This window comes from Priapulus caudatus, unplaced genomic scaffold, assembly GCF_000485595.1.
Source record: "Priapulus caudatus unplaced genomic scaffold, Priapulus_caudatus-5.0.1 Scaffold1753, whole genome shotgun sequence".
NCBI classification, from domain to species: domain Eukaryota; kingdom Metazoa; phylum Priapulida; class Priapulimorpha; order Priapulimorphida; family Priapulidae; genus Priapulus; species Priapulus caudatus.
In genome coordinates this window covers 3,806-23,989 of record NW_014578814.1, presented here as the reverse complement: position 1 = coordinate 23,989, position 20,184 = coordinate 3,806, and the positions used below count along the sequence as shown (strand labels likewise).

At 43.0% G+C, this 20,184-nt stretch overlaps 3 protein-coding genes across 5 annotated transcripts in view; all 3 read right to left on the bottom strand.

The window, feature by feature from the left end:
* Positions 1 to 9,671, bottom strand: part of LOC106817519 (Golgi-specific brefeldin A-resistance guanine nucleotide exchange factor 1-like) — a 40,652-nt gene extending 30,981 nt beyond the window's left edge. Inside the window, 6 exon segments of the mRNA XM_014822188.1 lie at positions 2,049 to 2,136; positions 2,460 to 2,578; positions 2,776 to 2,907; positions 3,205 to 3,265; positions 4,034 to 4,156; positions 9,580 to 9,671. Coding sequence (XP_014677674.1) covers positions 2,049 to 2,136; positions 2,460 to 2,578; positions 2,776 to 2,907; positions 3,205 to 3,265; positions 4,034 to 4,135 — 502 coding nt within the window. The 5' untranslated portion in view covers positions 4,136 to 4,156; positions 9,580 to 9,671.
* A 1,809-nt stretch (positions 9,672 to 11,480) lies between these two features.
* Positions 11,481 to 17,034, bottom strand: LOC106817520 (cell division control protein 6 homolog). Of its 3 annotated transcripts, none has more exons than XM_014822192.1 (8): positions 16,949 to 17,034; positions 16,121 to 16,240; positions 14,068 to 15,216; positions 13,571 to 13,735; positions 13,188 to 13,355; positions 12,936 to 13,062; positions 12,609 to 12,749; positions 11,481 to 12,132 (listed from the first exon to the last, which is right to left on the bottom strand). In XM_014822192.1, exons 3-8 carry the CDS (start codon positions 15,204 to 15,206, stop codon positions 12,046 to 12,048), a joined length of 1,827 nt encoding a protein of 608 aa, XP_014677678.1. In that variant the 5' UTR covers positions 15,207 to 15,216; positions 16,121 to 16,240; positions 16,949 to 17,034; the 3' UTR covers positions 11,481 to 12,045. The 3 variants fall into 3 exon arrangements, with proteins under 3 accessions (XP_014677678.1, XP_014677677.1, XP_014677675.1); XM_014822191.1 differs by having other exon boundaries at positions 16,861 to 16,998; XM_014822189.1 differs by lacking the exons at positions 16,121 to 16,240; positions 16,949 to 17,034 and adding an exon at positions 15,333 to 15,460.
* Positions 17,035 to 18,567: 1,533 nt separating this feature from the next.
* Positions 18,568 to 20,184, bottom strand: part of LOC106817521 (xaa-Pro dipeptidase-like) — a gene marked incomplete at its 5' end in the record, with an annotated part of 5,323 nt that continues 3,706 nt past the window's right edge. The window contains 1 exon segment of the mRNA XM_014822193.1: positions 18,568 to 19,932. Within this exon segment, the coding sequence (XP_014677679.1) occupies positions 19,694 to 19,932 (239 nt within the window).

Genomic DNA, 20,184 nt, shown 5'->3' with positions numbered 1-20,184 from the left:
GCCCAATTTTTTTAGGCATCGTGAGAAATCCGCCTTGAATTTTCTCTAAATGGAAGGCCACAGAGACAATTTTAAAGAGGGCACCAGAGGCAACCTCAAATTTGAGAAGGGCACAAAGGCACTCTTTTAAAATAAAGCGAAAACTCATAACAAGATTAGTAATCACATCGTCTTTGCTTTAATAGTACTAAAACAATATGCCCCAGTAAGCTTCAACACGGGCTAACACCGACCCCCTGTACCCCTTCCGTCTGCTATGGAAGTACAGTAACAAAAGCTCCTAAACAGCTTACCAATGCCCGCTATTCAGGAGCGAATAATTCCGAATGCTGTTCTTGATCCATTTCTGCGATTTATCGGTTTTAAACTCATCATTGCAACTACAGGCACGCACTGCGCACGTGGTTTATGTTGACTCGACTAAAACGAAACTAGGGCAGTATGATTAAAGGGCACCGACGGCCAATTACACAAAGGCAAAGCGCATACGGTGGAACTGCCGTCGCGTCAGTTGGATTTTCAGGGCAGGTACGGCGATTGGATAGGGGCACCGAGGCCAATTTGGCCGTCGGTGCCGTCGGTTAATTCTGAGCCCTTTTGTGACAGTTTCCAATTCCCAAGCCAACCGTGCCAGCGGTGCTGCGGTACAGCGTACGGGCGCAGCAAGATAAAAACATGTTGACGCACGTCACCACCTTCGAGGCTATCTTTTGGAAACAGTCGCGCGTTTGCGGCCAGAGATGCCATTTTCTCACCGTCTTTCTTGTGGTTTTAGCAAATGCGCGTGAAATGAGCAACTAGAGTTTATTTTGTCATAGGTAGTGTGCATTATGCATGACACGAAGTATTTAGCTAGATATACTGCGAGAAATTAGCGTTTGGATGCCGCATTGGTGAGCTTTGAGCACCGGACGTTTAGTTGCCTTGCCCTTCTCGTCGCTTAATTCGAGCCCTGGTCAACAACATCGGAGAATTTCAACAACATTGGAGGTATTTTCAAAATACCTTTTATAAGACAACGACAGTGAAATGGGAGGAACTAGAGTTTATTTTGTCATAATGTAGTGTGATTATGCATGCCACGAAGTATTTGCTAGTCTAGTACTGGAGAAATTAGCGTTTGGATGCACATTGTGAGCCTTTAAATTCATATTAGAAAAATATCTTATGTATTTCTTTATTTTTTTTGCGCAAGTGACTTTTGCCTCCAATTTGCCTCCTTTTGCCTCTATTTGCCCATGGGAAAATAAATTTGTAGCACCCTGATCGGTTACGTAAATTCGCAACGATCATGCTCATACTTATGCTCAAGGGGTCGTTGTCGTATCAGGTACTACAGATATGTACCCGAGGTACATATATGTATACACAAAGTGTACCAGACTTGTACTACAGAAGTGTACCCTAACCCGAACACTAACCCTAACCCTTCCCCTAAACATACCTCAGGCTCATATAAAAATATAAACACAATACTAAACAACCTAAAACTACCTCGGGTACATATCTGTATAGTCCGAGATTCCTCTGACCAATGCCCACACCGACGATTTTGGTGGTTTTGGTGTGGGTAGTAATAGTATTACTGCATTACTTTTGTCATTAAAATTGTAATTATTCATTACGGCATTAGACATTACTGCCATTACACGGCATTACTTAGTCATTACTCCGCTGCAGTGCTGCCGGATAAATACTCACCAACTATGTTTTTTGTCGATGTAAATTTGAAATTAGTTAGGAAAGGCTTTCAGCTCCTTCGCCATTCTTAAAAGTCTTACACGTGGCTTTTGATCACAAAAATCTGGAAGGAAATAAGTACGTTGCCAATATTACGTGTGGTGTTTACCAGTGTACCAGACGAACAGTGTGACGCGACGAAAGTGACGTACGGCGTCAATGTCATAGGAAATTTGCACAGGGGAGAGATAGTGATCCGCTAGGGGACGGCTCTGATTGGCTAATTTTGTCTCTTATTTATTTTATTTTTTATTATTTTGGGCTAATTTTGTTTTATTTTAGAATTAGGGATAGGGTTAGGGTTTAGCAGATGCGGAAGCAGGATTGCATGATTTCGCAGATGGATTCGTTAGTTAGCTGTATGCCGACGCTGGACAGCATCAACGTCCGCAGCACCTGTAGAAACATCACACGACACACAGGTGAGACTCAGGTGTAGTAAACCCACTCACACTGATAGCAAAACCCGCTCCCACAAATAAGTATATCGGAATAAGTACAATTATTTCGGGCGTGAATCCAATTCTATCGACAGGATTCAATCATGGATGCATCGGGATGCATTTAAAATGATTACGACTAAACACAACTGTAATTCTTTAAAACCAGTTGTTATGATCATTAAATATAACTAAAATAAATAAATATCGCTCAAAGTAATCACTAAATGTTCGCGTCTGGAGGGGATGGTAGCAGACTGTGTAGCAGAGTTCACTCACATGCAGGATCTTCATAAGAACGACCTCGTCAGAGCTGGGGTCGGTGCCGACGAATCGCGCATGAGTCACCGCGTCCGCCACGTTCTCTATCGCTGCCGCCGCGCTTTCCGTACCTGGCTCTGTCATCACAACAAACACAGTGTGAGTATAGCACATACACACACGTACGTGCACACGCATACGTGCACACGCATATATGTGTGAGTATAGTACATACACACGCGTACGTGCACACGCATATATGTGATATATATATATATATATATATATACATATAATGCTTTTAATGTAAGAATTCAGGCATGCATGATCTTACCGATGAGACCATAGCAAAGAAACTTGTTAACGGAGGACAGGGCAAGGCCAGTAACAGGTCCCGTTGTATCCTCCGACCTTATCACATCCAGAAAGGGCGACAGAAAGACGTTTGGCTCCAATTCGTTGACATCTTGACAATTATAGAATGCACAAAAATGTCTCCAATTATCGTCACATCAACAATCGTACTGATGCATAAATGATGGCAGTTACAGTGTTGTCTGTAATATGTGACGAGGTGTCTCATTGCACGTGCACGTTGATTTACCCTGTCACTATATATTATCAAACAAGATGTGTTTACCCCACATACAAGTACATTGAGAATGCACTTGGCCCCAATCAACGCGTGTGTTATGTACTTCTAATCTGTATCAATCATATTAAAGTATATTATGATTATACACGATATTATATGATATCTTACCATTTATCTTCTGCAGAATGTTCTTAAGTTCCAGAAATTCTTTCATCAGAGGATCATCCTCCTAAAAATTCAAGCAGCAAATCATGAATTACATATAAAACTTATGGCCTAAAACTAAAAGTAAATACACCCCCAATAATAATTGTACCATGAATGACAAATTATTCAAAATCACACCCATGACCAAACCCTTACCATGATGGTAACCTAACTTAACCCGCGATTAAAACCCCAACCATTATTCATTGTTATTCCCTATGTGGCTGTAACCTAGAAACCCTACACACGATGGTACCATAACCTCGACCAAACTGATTAATACCTACCCGTTAATTGTGTAGCTCCAAATTCACTAAAAATCTAACATAAACCACATAATCTAATAATAATTATAACTATAGCTTCAATAATATATAACTATAGCTAAAATAATCAGGTAACCCCTTAATGTCATCATAAGCAAACCCTAACTCAGGGTTTCTTATACATAGGAGGCACAAGTGGCGCACTGCCGTTGTCAAATTTAACATCGCCGTTGTGAAAATGTTCCTGTATTTACCCGCCGTTGTCAAAATAGTGTCAAACCAAAAATAAATAGATCACCAGATTCACCACGTGCTTCTGGCATATTTAGATTGCCATGTGCGTTTATTGAGTCATGTGACACGGGGTCTTTTGGTCATGTGATGCATTATTTTTCCCCAAACTGGCCATTGCCTCCTTTGTATAATTTTCCCTCAGAAGAAACCCTGCTAAGTTGCTAACAAACATGTCTAAAGAGTCCAGGTAATCGCTACTTGAAGCTTAAACACGCTAGCGTTTCGCTCACCGGTTGGTGAACGCTGTTCCATCGGGAAGTTCTTTTCATCCCCATCACCACCAGGGACATCTCTCCATGTATGATGTAACAGGAGTTTATTGGCGGCGCCATTTCTATCTGTGGATCACGTCACTGTCGAAAAACAAGTCCGAAGGTAACAGCTAGCACACAAGATTTTAATTGCAAATTAAATAAGTAGACAGACTGACGAGATTGGTAACATGACAATGGCATCTCCCTAGCTGTGAGTTGTGAATGGTTCAAGACTAGTAGTGCATGAAATGAATTGAATGAAATTGAACAAGACGCTTTCAATTTCACACAAAAATCAAAACACCTATATAGTGTATAATAATATAATGACACAATACATCGGCAGGGCGCGACAAACCCGCTTGCCCGGGGCAACCAAAATGCGCCCTCGGGCAATTAGCTTGGAATTGCACTTGCCCTTTTATAGAATGTCTAGACATAATGATATTTTTCTGTTTCCACCCGTCCCTTGCATTGTTTTGCACAGACATAAGCTGCCTTGCTGCGATGAGATTTGAATTAAAAAAACAATGCGAATGAAACAATCGGTGCATACAGTCATGTACACAACATGCACACAGCAACATGTAAACTCGGCCCCCAAGCCAGGCATGGTCGTTACGTGATCAGCTACCTCAAATGTTTGCCCCTCTACTGCAACCTGTGAATGAGGATTATCTTTGCTGAAGTACACAAAAACAGATCTAGCTTCCTTCGTTTTGACATAAATCATACTCTTGCATGACATGGTTTTCACGTTATTCACCGTCGTGTGGCGAGGCCAAGCGGTAAATTCGCATACACAGGCTACCACAGCAACTCGGAGGCACGGCAGGGAATTTAGGCCGTATAGTCTAGCTGAGTGCAGAAAATGCGCTTAGAAATGTTGTGCCCATGCTGGGTTTAAAAATTAAAACTATTTTACATTTAAACTATTTTAGAATGCTTTGTTTTTATGGTTGAATCCAGCAGTTTAAAAAAACAAAAACGCTGCGCTGGTAAAATATCTGAACTACTTCACCCGCAGAGGAATGATGTGTATGAATCGTTATGAGTAAACTGACGCTCCAGCCAATAGTAGCTTTTCGCACATGTGACGGTTGCATAGCAACCGTTAGCTCTAGTAACTATAGCCCGCGTACAGTTGCCGCTGGCGCTGCCTGAGGCGATCCCTGCCGTGCCTCCTTCGAGTTGCTGTGGTAGCCTGTGTATGCGAATTTACCGCTTGGCCTCGCCACACGACGGTGAATAATGTGAAACCCCAGCCCACCCACTCAGTGTTATTTAGGGTACGCATATGCTCGTTCCCTCCCTTTGAAAGCACCCCCCCTATCTCAGGACTGCTAAAATTTCTGAACCCCCCTTTCGCGAGCTTTTTGCGGGGTTTTCCTGCCTTGGAAACCCCCCTAAATCCGGAACACTGCTCAATGTACCCCCTATCTCAGGTTAGCTCTCATTCCAACCATAGTGACGTTAGTGTAGCATGTGGAACTGTCGAACCAGTCTACACTACGTAGTGTAGAGTTCAGTGATCTAGGGGAACTAGGGGGCAATATTTTTACATTTCAAAATTAAATAATCCTGAATGAGCTTTCAAAACTAGCAGGAATTTCAGGAATTTGATCCCGGGATTTGATAAAGTTTTCTATGATATTCAAGATGAAAGAGAGAGAGGAAAAACACCCCCTTTTTAAAGAAATATCCGGGTGAAAAGTCAAATACACCTTTTTTTTTTACAATTCTTGGGCCGGATTTTGTCGCGAGAAAAATACCCCTTTACCGGAGATTTTGGGAACGCGCATGCGGTCCCTCCGACCTCGGAGTGGGGGGGGCCGGGCGTGAAACCATGTCGTGCAAAAGTATGATTTATGTCCAAACGAAGGAAGCTACGCAGTTTGTAATACTACCGGAAGATAGAATAAGGACCAGTAAACAAAAGAAGCTCATGTTTGTATACATTTGTATTTTTATTACACACGAACTCGTACGACAAAAATTAGTGAATCATCATTACCAAAAGAGGTGTGTCTTACTCTTTGTCATTATTAAACTCTGATGACACTGTATACTGCAATGTACAGTCTATTATACATTTGCATGCCATGTCACCGCTCATTCTCTCTGCATCGTATGGATCCAAGCCCCAATTATAAACTTGAACATATTTATTTAATTTATTGTGGAGTGGTGGGTTTTTTGATAATAAACTGACATTAAAACATAGTGCCGCCGCGAGCGGACAGCCGCCCTCATCTAACGTTCACTGCGGTGACTCTGTGGTGGAAGTGGTTGGGATTCTAGTAACACCCGTTAGTCCCAAATGTGTTCAACATACACGCCTAACAGTGGAATGCACAGGATGGTATCAGGAACCTTCCTCATAAGAATAGTTTCGTTGGCATCCGTTATGAAAGTGCCGACGATGATCGGCGTGACGTTTAAGTGTCTTCAGATTAAAAGATGGAAGCTGTCTCATCGTACGTAAGTACAACAACTATTTGCCAAGACAGCGAGATAGGGTAAGTTCACTCATCCATGTTACCTGACGCAAGCCTACAGACTGCTAAATTGCAATAGGAAAGATGCTGCCACCTGTAACGCAATTAACGCAGGCAGCACAAAACTACAACAGTACTATCACCACATTCATGCACTGGCAGGTATGGCCACTGGCATTGGCATCCGTTACATGTAACATACTGACAGTGAGCAGTTACAGATGCCATAGGAAATTATACCATTTAAGAGACATAAACCTTCTTTAACCAAATTTAGCTTTTGAAATTCACTGTGACGTTGTAAGCCTCATACATCCAGGCATGTATAGATTCTACTAGCAAACGCCGGGCAGTCAAATTCTTTTAACAGACAGTCACAAATCCATGTTAAACCCTCCTCTGAGGGTCAAAAGGTTATCTGACACTTACTCTTCGCAAGTCAGGCAGAAAGTAGATTTCATTGGTCCTTTCAATAATGCCATAAAAATGCTAGGTCACCGCTGAAACAAAAAATTTTTTCAAGCGCTCCGTCAGACCATGTCCTCAATAAAATGTCTAAAATCTGCCCTGTGCTCATTGACCTTTGACCTGTGACCTCCATTTCGGCACAGTGATGGCTTTTCCTACCATGAGGCTATACACCAACTATCACGAGCCTAGGTCGAGCCGTTTAGATTTGTGCCGCAATTCTGCATTTCCTCCTATACCTTAAGTTAAGGAGTGAATGTTCCCCTTCTTTTACACCTCTTGACCTTTGACGCTTTGACCCCCAGCTTCGACATCCCAACTCGTTTTGACGATCCCCCCCCAATGTGCCGAATATCGTGACCGGACGTCGAGCGGTTTAGATTTGTGCAAACTGCTTGACAGACGGACGGACGGACGGACGATCATGCGATTCTACAAGCTGCATCTGACTATGTCAGATGAGCTAAAAATTAAAAAAGTAAAACAAACTGCGTGCTGTCACTGCTGTGTCTAGCTCCAAGAAACGGTATTGCTAGGGTTAGAATACCCTAGACAATCAGTAGAGACCAATAGAGACCAATAGAGACCAGTAGAGACCATAGAGACCAATAGACAATCCGTCGCACAGCCTGGTCGGGCTATGCTGTGTCTAGCTCTAGTACTATAGCCTGCATACAGTTGCCGCAGGCGACGCCTGGTTGCGCAGCGCCTGCGGCAACTGTACGCGGGCTATAGTACTAGAGCTATGCTGTAAGTGTCATAACATGAATATATTTTGATACAAACTCGTATCAGCTGTTCAACTTTCACCGTGCCGTTAAGGTGAAACGCTGGATGTTGACTAGTTGGACCTTCATTTACGTTATTTACTATTTAAAGGCTCACAATGCGCATCCAAACGCTAATTTCTCCGTACTAGTCTAGCAAAATACTTCGTGTCATGCATAATCACACTACCTTATGACAAATAAACTCTAGTTGGCTCCCATTTCACTGCGGCATTGTTAAAACCACAAGAAAGAGGTGAGAAAACTGGCATTCTGGCGCAAACGCGCGACTGTTTGCCAACAAGATAGCCCTCGAAGTGGTGACGTGACGTCACATGTTTTTATCTTTGCTGCGCCCGTACGCGCTGTAGCCGCAGCACGCGCTGCACGGTTGCCTTGGGGATTGGGGAAACTGTCAACAACAGGGCTCGAATTAACGCGACGCACCGACGGCAATTGGCCTTCTGGTGCCCCTATCAATCGCCGTACTGCCCTGAAAATCCAACCTGACGCGACGCAGTCACCTGCCTTTGCCCTTTTGTGTAATTGCCGTCGGTGCCCTTTATCTACTGCCCTAGTTTCGTTTTTAGTCGAGTCAACATTAACTACGTGCGCGTGCGTGCTGTAGTTGCAATGATGAGTTTAAAACCGATAATCGGCAGAATGGAATAATAACAGCATCGGAAATTATTCGCTCCTGATAGCGGGCATGTAAAAGCTGTTTAGGAGCTTTTGTTACTTGTACTTCCATTAGCAAGGGGGTACAGGGGTCGGTGTTACCGTGTAATCTTACATGGGGGCATATTGTTTTGTACATTAAAAGCAAGACGATGTTGATGTACTAATTTGTTATGATTTTCCTTTATTTTACAAAAGTGCCTTTGTGCCCTTCTCAATTTTGAGAGTTGCCTTGGTGCCTTTTAAAATTGTCCTCTGTGCCCTTCCATTTTAGAGAAAATTCAAGGCGATTTCTCACATGCCCTAAAAAAATTGCCGTTGCCCCTTCTCGCGTCGCTTAATTCGAGCCATGGTCAACACATCGGAGATTTCAAACATTGAACATGGAGGTATTTTCAAAATAACTTTTATAAGACAACGACAGTGAAATGGGAGGAACTAGAGTTTATTTGTCATAATGTAGTGTGATTATGCATGCCACGAAGTATTTGCTAGTCTAGTACTGTAGAAATTAGCGTTTGATGCGCATTGTGAGCCTTTAATTCATATTAGAAAAATATCTATGTATTCTTTATTTTTTTTTTTTTTGCGCAAGTGACTTTTGCCTCGCCGGCAACCAGTTTCATAAACTACTTGCCGTGGAAAATAAATTTGTAGCACCCTGATCGGTTACGTAAATTCGCAACGATCATGCTCATAACTTATGCTCAAGGGTCGTTGTCGTATCAGGTACAACAGATATGTACCGAGTACATATATGTATACACAAAGTGTACCAGACTTGTACTACAGAAGTGTACCCTAACCCTAACACTAACCCTAAACATACCTCATATAAAAATATAAACACAATACTAAACAACCTAAAACTACCTCGGGTACATATCTGTAGTACCTGATACGACAACGACCCCATCTGCCATACTTATGCTATGCCTATTACTATAAAGTATAAATTATAACACTAGTAATAATATTAATAGTAATAGTATTACTCCATTACTTTTGTCATTAAATTGTCATTATCATTACGGCATTAGACATTACTGGCCATTACACGGCATTAGACTTAGTCATTACTCCGCTGCCCGTGCTGGCGCTAAATACTCACCAACTATGTTTTTTGTCGATGTAAATTTGAAATTAGTTAGGAAAGGCTTTCAGCTCCTTCGCCATTCTTAAAAGTCTTACACGTGGCTTTTGATCACAAAATGGAAGGAAATAAGTACTTTGCCTTACGTGTGGTGTTTACCAGTGTACCAGACGAAACAGTGTGACGCGACGAAAGTGACGTACGTGCGTCCATGTCATAGGAAATTTGCACAGGGGAGAGATAGTGATCGCTAGGGACGGCTCTGATTGGCTAATTTTGTCTCTTATTTATTTATTTTTATATTTTGGGCTAATTTTGTTTTATTTTAGAATTAGGGATAGGGTTAGGGTTAGGGTTAGGATTAGGGTTAGTGTTAGGGTTTAAGGTTAACTGATTTCTATATCCACAACTATTTCTATATTCACTATCTCTCCCCTGAGACCTACTAAATTTTAACTACCTGAGATTTCGCCACTGACCTACTGCCTGGAACCCCCCCCCCTCTATCGATAAACATTCATTAAATCATTAAAGGGACAGTAGCCTCTAGGATTTTACTGCATACAACTGTAATTACTGTATAACAAATCGTCTATACCCCACACGTATTTGTTACCAGATACCTAATTTAATTGTTATAATTAATTACACATCAACGCTACGAAATTTGAACCGCCATGACACCCCGCGACCGTGCTGCCACCCCGAAAAAGTTTCGTATTTGACAATTATTTTGCACGTTACAGACGAGGGCTAATCACAAAAGTGCAATTATATTTATACCTAAATGCTATTTAACCAAAGATACCGGTATCTCCATATGTAGGGCAAATTTATCCATAATACTGAAACTATATGTCGTTTATAAGATATTACAATCCTTTTGCTTTTAAATGAATAAATAAGAAACACCCTTGGTCTGTAGCCCTTGGCTGGAAAGTGGTTTTGCGCAACTTATCAGATCGTGCGCTTTGATTGGCGCCACCGTCTTTGTAATCAAACTGTAATCGTTAGTTTTAAAACATTAAAAAAAAATATTTCTAATGGTGATTGAACCATGAAACTTTTTATGTAGCGTAATTATAACCTAAATTAGCTGGAAATAACCCTAGAACCTAGAGTAAACTCTCCCTTTTAATATACGAGAGCAGAACAGAACACTATTATCCATAGGATACGATACTTAATAATTGAATTTCAGAAGCTGAATTAAGTTTTGTTCGGACTAATTTTGCTGAGTCTATGAAAGCTAGATAGGCATGTAATTCAAACTGTACCGTACTCAATGCAATTTTTGTCACACGTTGACTTGAGTTTAAAAAATTTATTGCAATTCACTCACGGACACCACATTGAATCCTGAAAAACAGCAACATAGCCGTACAGAGGGAAGAATTTTTTCGGTGTACAAACTGTGATTTTACCTTATCATCAATTGCTTGTTGTTTATGATAACGACCAAGCTTTTCCGCAGCGCTTTGGAGTTTAATTTTGATGTTTTATCAGGAATTTTGGGCAGTTTGAAGTTGCACAAAAAGCCAGTGTTGTAGTCGAGTACGTCCCCCCCCCCCCCCCCCCCCCCCCCCCCCCCCCCCCGTCCGAGTCCACACCACCCGAGTCCAGTTTTGATAAAAAAAATGGGGGGCACAAACTGCTATGCGAGCCTCTAGCTCCACACACTCCACTGGCAAAAATCAATGTGAATAAACAACTAGTCGCATAAATTTAGGCAGGAGTTTTAGTTTTAAATTATTGTAAACTGGGTGTTTACAATATGTACAGTTATGTACTATATGTAGTGGCCTCGAGCCGAGTCCGAGTCATTGCACTCCGAGGACAAGGCCGAGACCAAAGAAACTGGTTTCGACGCCAAGACCGGCCTCGAGACCTACAACACTGCAAAAAGCACATAAGAAAAATTGACATTTTACAATTTTAATTAATATAATACACAAATACACACACATACAGTATAACATTACAGTATGCACCAAGCATTGTTTGTAGCCTAAATTGAATTCAACAATTCTTCAAGCTACCAAGTAATAGTACAATAATTAGTATCAAGTATTTACACAAGAATACCCTAAAATGTCCATGGTATGACGTTAATCAGATGCAAAAAAGATATAAAGCCATGCATAATTTAATTGTAAGTTGATTTAAAATTATGACTACATTTTCATAATATTCATAATGTTCAATTAATATACTAAAATTATGGTCTAAAAATGACCTGTCAACCAAATGACATCAATTAATCAAAATAAATGGACTAGCATGCACACAGGCTGTGCAATGTTTCATCAAGACAGTTTGCATGCAATGGACGACCGTCAGCAGGCACATGTCTTACTGATTTACTACTAATGTCAACTTTCAAAATTATGAGCAAGTATATATCTCACTAGAACAGAATTCATGTGAAAATTTGTAATGTGCAAAATGTGCAAAGTTGCAAATTTGTTTGCAGTCCTGCAGAGATCAGAGGGTCATGTTCAGCACCGACGACATCAGCAGACGATCTTTAAGAGCGAATTCCACATCTTTCTCATCCATCTTTAGAGTGATCTACGTACAGAGACATGGCATTAACAACGAGGTCGCAGCTCGGAATAGAATCTGAAATGTGATAGCCACGCAGGGTTCTGCCCAGGATTTTTTAGTGCCGGGCGCATCCAGTTGCGACGAAGTCGGAAGATGCAAGCGCCGTAGGCGCGAAGCCAATCTAGGGGGGTCCGGGCATGCCCCACCGGAAAATTTTTAATTTTGGATAGTCTGAAACTCAATTTCCTGCATTCTGAGCAATAAAAAGCCCATATATCACCTTTTTTTTTTATATAAAAAATTAGTGCCGGGCACACCCGCCCACCGCCGCCCACCGTGGGCAGAACCCTGGCCACGAAGTTTTATTCCAATGGTCCGTCTTGTAACCTGATAGCTCTGATATAATGGACACAGAGTAACGACACATGACAGGACTATGAAAGGCGTTACAGCGTTCTACCCTCACGGACGGATGGCGTGACGACGACGTCACCTCTTACCTTGCGCATCCTCACATCTTTGGCTTTTTTCACGGTGACGATTCCTTGACTTTCCAGCAGCGTGCACAGGCTGGATAACTCAGACTGATCGATACTCGTCACCTGACGCTCTCGGCAAACTTTCGCGTACGTTTCGAACAACTGGAAACAAGTATACAAACGTTTTAAACGATCGCTCGATAGTATAAACTAAAAGGCTGGGAGACGAGAAAAAATCAGCGTGTTAAAAAACGGGCACTACATTCGGATACTGCCACGACCGTTTCCGGTGAAAGTAAAATTTCTCAAGTTAATGACGATACTGACGACAGTCTACTTGAGCCTCACCTTTCCTAGAGGAATCTCCTTTGCCTTCCCCTTCTTCAGTGTGAGCAGCAGAGTACAGATGAGAAGCTTCTGCTGCAGAGGAAGACCGTCACCGGCTTTGTCTGTCGTCGCCCGACCGCCGGCCAACCTGCCCAAACACAAGAACAGCTGTTAGGAGTCACGATCGACAACAAGCGATCGAAAACGAGCGATGGGAGTAACTCCATTAGACCGTGAATGTGGCGGACGCGCACGCGCTGCTGGTTTAGTTACCTGGCGCTGTCTGCCTCAGCCATGACGCTGGAGATGTGAGTGAGGTTGACAGTCTTGACTGCCGCTGCCGACTGCTGTTTCTTTGGACTTGTGTTACGTTGAGCGCCTGATGCAAGGCCGATCAAGTGCTGCCGCCTGGTTTCCGATTCCACAATCTCCACGGCACGCCTGGCAGAGGAGAAAACGAATATGAGCTACATGAGTGTAATCGCTTACGATTTAACAACGTTTGGCAGAAGAACTGTTTACAGTGTGTTTCGTTGCAGTAGTAGGATGCAATACGGAAACATATAGAAAGACCACAGAATATAAGGTAACCACAATATACCTAAAAGACAGATAGAAGAGAGTGGGAGAGACATAGAGAGGGACTGATCACTAACCTGCAGACATCGAGAGCTTTGCGCATGTCCCCGGCGACAGCAGCAACCTTCCTAGCGCAGAACTGCACCGCGTTTGTTTCCACTACGGACTCCTTGCTCTCCGCGAGTCTGTGCTGCAGAATCTCCACGATCTGTTGTCTCGTGTACGGCGCAAAGTTTAGCAACCTGTAGAGAGAGGCATTCCGTTATCCATCACTTAATAATCATTAAGATACTATAAATATTTCAGCTTGTCTCAACATTTTTGGGAAAGTCATAAGACTTTTACGACAAAAATTCATAAAATATCATTTACAAAATTTCAAATGAGATTTTATCCTTGTACAACGTTTAGCATTTAATCCCAGCATAGCAGAACTTCGTATAGATTCGTATACAAAGTAGCCACACAACCATATATAGGCTTACAACGACATCGCAAGTTATAATTGTCACCGACAGAATACGAAACGTGTGAATTATAGACAAGCAAGTTTGTCGCAGACAATTAAGCTAACCTTGGTTTGAGATTAGGTCGAGCCTGCAGCCGCGGCAGTATGCGGTCGGTGAGGTCGAGGGCGTTGGCGATGCCGATCATGACGAGACGCGACCGTGGCAACGCCGTCAGTTCGAACAGCGTGTAGAGAACAAACTGATCCTTGCTATCCAGCTGATCCATCTCATCCAGTACGAGCAACACCATCGCACCTCCGCCGCCGGACGTCAGTCGCTGCTGCAGTCGCTTCACCGCCGCGCCCGTCGCATGCTGCGTGGGGGCGCCACCGCCCGTCACGCCGGCGAGGATCGCGTTGAAGATCGCCTGCGGAGTTTTCACGGACATGCAGTTGACGACGACGGAGCGGTAGGATGCCGGCAGCGCGGCGGCGGCGTCGCGTCCCAGCTCAGACATCACCGCAGCAAGACACGCAGTCTTACCCGTCCCTGGAGCTCCCGACACGTACATGCTGCCCGCAGCCCCCTCTATCAGCCGTCCGCGCAGGAAGCTGCGCACGGCGTCCATCTCACGCTCGCGGCAGAGAATGCGCGCTGGCTGCGACACGCTCAGCGCTTCCTTAGTCGAGCGGTACGCGCCCACGTCCGGCCGCGCCAGCCACATAGACGTTGCCTTGTTCTCCTTATCGCCGAACAGTCGTAGAGGCTTTAGCGACGTCGTCGGGTCATCAACAAGCCGCGCTGGAGATGCCTGGTGGCAAGCGAGGGAAGCGGGATATTTTCGCGGCGAGCGCTGAACGCCAGGGTCATTCTCGTCATTGCCACGGTAACGAGGCACGTTGCCCGGCAACGACATGCTGCTGCGGGCAGCGACGTCGCTCTGCTTCAGCGGAGAACACGGAATCCGCGCCGCGGCCGTGGACACGGTCGCGCAGCCGTCGCCACGGCGACAGGGCCGCCTCATCTTCGTCGGAGAGCATGAACCCGAGTCGACCTTCGCTTCGCTCGTCCGCTTCCGCTCCGGACTCGGACACATCGTCGCCGGCGACGACGACGTTTTCGTCTTCGCATCCTCTTTCACTATCGCCACCGCCTTCCTCACCGTCGTCAACTTGTGGGGAGCATCTTGTTTTTTCTTCTTCACGCGGAATCCGATGGTCGCCTGCGCGGTGCCGGACGCGGTTCTCCTCGTGCTCACAGGCATGGTGCGCTGCCTGTAACAAACCATTGCATTGTCTACATCATACATGTACTGCTAATAAATCTACATGTAAGACATTACAAGATGTTCGACCTACAAGACTATTCTCACATATATCATGCAGGGTACCTGTACTCGGCAGAAATAAAGATATCTGCATGTATTACAGATCTACGTGATGCAAGTCCCTGCATGTGAAACATGTAGTTTTTGCAGCCAAAGTGATACACTAAGCAATAATTATGCATATCTACATTTGCATGTAAAAGTTCATTTATGACAGACATACACAAACAGATGTTGAAACGTTGTAGCAAACACCACAGGTCTACTCCAAACCAAGACTTTCTCGGGCAGTGAGCATATAGCAGCAAAGCAGAACCACAGAGTAACCCAGACCTAGACTGATGGCTCATTAGCAGCCCATTTAGACCCAGCTCTTTAAAAACATTGCTATAGCTGTAATCCATGCAGTCATTGCACTGTATACACTGGCCACCAAGACCTTGCCTTGTTCTCAGATGGGTAAGAGCACAACAATAGACTGCAGCAGCCCTGCTGATCACCAGCATATTGAACTGGGTGTGTGACTAGGTGGGAAGAACAGGACTGTGACAATGCCAGATGGAAGCACCCAGTGATGGGACAACATGTGTGACAATAACACCTTGATGACGTGACGATCAGTGCACGTGAACAAAGACATACCTATTGACGAATACAAGAAAACTGATGTGCCTATACTCAGTGACATCCATGGAAGACCTATTTCAGTCCTTGAAACAAACTGGCATCCCCAGCTTATTTGTTGAAACAGCAATAGATGTAGGAGCATAGCCAAACAAACATTAATTCTCTGTTCTGAGCTTATAAATATAATGCAGAAAAGCAGCTAGTGTTCTAACCTGTATACGTACGTGTATTATAGATGGTCAAAATTCCTTCTTGATTGCTGGGGTGAAATGCTGTGTACCCGGTACCTTTGCTGGAACTAATAGTAGTACTAGGCCTTTATCTCGATATACATCAGTCGTTGCCTGCAGCAGAAAAAATACAGCCGACATATAATTCATGTCCATATGGTCACACTATAGGCCTATACTAGTCTTCATATGCGTATAGAACATGATCAAACAACTATAACTGGCTTAGCTCTAGTACTATAGCCCTCCGCTCCGCCGCAGGCTACCCTGCGCAGTTCCCTGTTCAAGTTCGCAGTTCCCAGTTCAACAGTCTATACATACACAGTGCCAAGCCGACTTAGTCTGATCAGATACTATAAGTATAAGTATAATAAATATGATGCAAGTATAATAGGCCTATATATGATGAGAATAGTCAAGTATTCTATTACATTATACATATAAATCTTCAGGCTTTCACACGCATAGTTTTACTCATGCAAGTCATGGTTATACTGATAGACATGGAAATTAAAAGCGCAGTGAACTTTTATATAGTGAACTTTTATAATCATGCTATTTTCATTATTCATAGTCAGCACTCGATCAGACACTGGGACTACACAGCTGACTACCGCTGTACAGTGTACCGTTGTCATTGCCATTGCCATTGGCATTGGCATTGCACACAGCTTGGAGACAAACATTGAAACAAACATCTTACTCTTAGCATGCTAGCTAAAAACGTACATTACCTTATTGACAAAGTTACTAAGAAGTCTCTGCTGAATATAAGACGTTCCAGCCTTCAATAACAGAGAGAATTGATGATCTAATACTCACCTACACAAGCAACAACATCAAAACGCGCGAATTGACCTTTGGTTTGCTTTTGGCGCGAATTCGACGTGCAGCAGCTGCAGCTAGAACGCGCATGCGCAGACCCACAATGGGTGCTGCTAAACACCGCGACGGACCGGACCCTTTTCACAATGATATACATAGTTATATACTATACTATATATATACTAGCATATAAGTTAGTGTATATAGCAAGAAGTGTATAAAAGATAATATTATATTGTCACACGTACATACATAGATATATAATGTATATATATATCGTGGGTATATATTTGCTATAGTTTATAGTATAGTATGTACAATGTTATGTTGGACCACAATGGAAATAAGTGTGTTAGCCACGCTTTTTTGTGTTTTCATCCTCGATAATTTTCTAGCTGCATTTTGTTTATTTATGCTGTTATCGATGTAATGTATGCTTTAGTAATTATCGAAATAAATAAATCAAAAATATGTTTATATATATTGTTATTACAATTCCACATGATTAACTGTCATGTTAATTTATGCTTATAAACCTTTATAATTTAGATTATCTGATCTTTGATCATCACACGTCAGCTTAACTACTAACATCCAAAATTAGCTGCATAAATGTGTCATTTTTTCAAACTATTTGACAACTTTTTGTCAATTTTATTTATTAAATTTTTGAGGAAATCATTCACTGCATGACTGGGACATATACTAGATTTTGATAGGAAATATAATAGAGAGAGCATAAACCGAGCATAAACAACCAAACGTGTTATTATGGGGTTATTATACGTTAATATATAACATATTTTACACATTATAATATCAATATACACGTTTACAATATATAGTAATACGTATATATATATCAGGAGTTAATAAAGACAAATTTGTCTTTATTAACTGATATATATATATGTGTGTGCGTGTGTGTGTGTGTGTGTGTGTGTGTGTGTGTGTGTGTGTGTGTGTGTGTGTGTGTGTGTGTGTGTGTGTGTCGGCGCGCGTGTGCGTATTACGTAATATCATCACGCAAATTTATCATCAGCATATATCACAGTATATATACATATATATAGGGGCGTAGCCAGCCTTTCCAAGAGGGGGAATTCCCGACCTACTATATACTAATAAAACTTCGTTAAAATTTCCGTTTTATGCTTTTATATACATATTGTATTAGATATGTGCTATTTTGATACAAACCAGGAGGGATTCCGGAATGCATGGAATCACCCCTGGCTACGCCCCTGATATATATATATATATATATATATATATGCCTGCTTGTGTGTGTCAGCGTGTGACGTGTCCGCGTGCTTGCACGTGTTGAACGTGAGCAGGGCCGTAGCCAGAGGTAAATTTTGTACGAGGCAAATGTTGTGAGTTAAAGAACAAGGAGCGAAGCGAGCCAATAGGGCGTGGGGTATGGGGCCCACTAACTTTTTTTTTGGATAAATTTTGTAGGAGGCATTTGCCTCCTATTGCCTAATGGTAGCTACGGCCCTGAACGTGAGTGGAACGTTATTACGCTGCCTCATAATTTATTTGTTCGGACCATAGATAGGGATACAAGAAAAGTTACATAGAGCATGCAAAAATAAGAAAACTCAACAGGTGTCTCATTTGCCATAGTAACTATATAATCAGCTTTAATATTCACACACTGTTACTTTATCACATCACAGAACAATCCACCTCATCATCCAACTACGATTAACGAATTACATATTAGCTATAGATTAACAGACAGAACCCTTCAATGATTTTACAGACACCTTTCTTTTAATAGAGCATATATGTTATTAATAATCAGTGTATATTAACCCATATGAACAGAATTAAGTACAGTTATCAGGCAGCACCAAACAACAAGCAATCTGTGTGGAATGTAAAATGTAAGGCAAAAAGTTACACAAAATAAACGATTTGATGTGATTTTATATCGATTAAATTACATTTTGCTTGGATAGAGCTTGCCACATCATCTTACTATATATGACTATTTGCACGAAATTTACCTGTTTCATGATAACTCTTCTATTATATGCATTGTTCTAGCATTATATTTCGATATAATTGTATATGGTTTGAATTTATTCTTATCAAGTGACAGCCAAACTGATTTATACGTGCACTTTGACGAAGGAACATATGGACCATAAAAAAATCACCCCACTATACTGCTGTAAATATGTTTTTAATCACTCTGTTGCCATCTAATGACACTTTTATGAAATTACAAAATCTACATCGTTGCTGCAACGGCAGCGATAGTCGTGTTCCTGTTCACTGTAAACATATATTTATGGTAATACGTTCCCATGCAACTCAGTCCTACCACCTGTATGCACATACAGCCAAGCAGTGCTGCCCCCTGTATGCACGCACAGCCAAGCAGTGCTGCCCCCTGTATGCACATACAGCCAAGCAGCAATGCCCCCTGTAGACACACACATACAGCCCAGCAGTGCTGCCCCCTGTATGCACATACAGTCCAGCAGTGCTGCCCCCTGTATGCACACACAGCCAAGCAGTGTTGCCCCCTGTATGCACATACAGCCCAGCAGTGCTGCCCCTGTATGCACACACAGCCAAGCAGTGCTGCCCCCTGTATGCACATACAGCCAAGCAGTGCTGCCCCCTGTTTGCACATACAGCCAAGCAGTGCTGCCCCCTGTAGACACAGTCCTGTTCCACAGGCGCTCCATGCTGCCCTCTGCGTGCGTGCGTGCGTGCGTCGGCAGTCTAGACCTTGGCGGGTGGTTGGTGGGCGGCACGTCCCTCCGCCATGAGCGTCTCTATCTCCTCGACGGTGCGTGGCACCACCGTCATCAGCTCACAGCCGTCGTCCGTGATCGCGATGTCGTCCTCAATACGAACTCCGCCCCAGCCTGTGAAGCGCGCCAGCTCCTCCGCCACCAGGTAGCGACTCTGCACCGGGTCGCGCATCGCATTGTCTAGCAGTGCCGGGATGAAATAGATTCCTGCGGAAGGAAGAGAGAGGAGTGAAGAAGTAAATTCCTGCAGAAGGAAAAGAGAGGAGTGAGGAACGAAGTAGATTCCTGCAGAGGGAAGAGAGAGGAATGAGGGATGAAGTAGATTCCTGCAGAGGGAAGAGAGAGGAATGAGGGATGAAGTAGATTCCTGCAGAGGGAAGAGAGAGGAATGAGGGATGAAGTAGATTCCTGCAGAGGGAAGAGAGAGGAATGAGGGATGAAGTAGATTCCTGCAGTCGG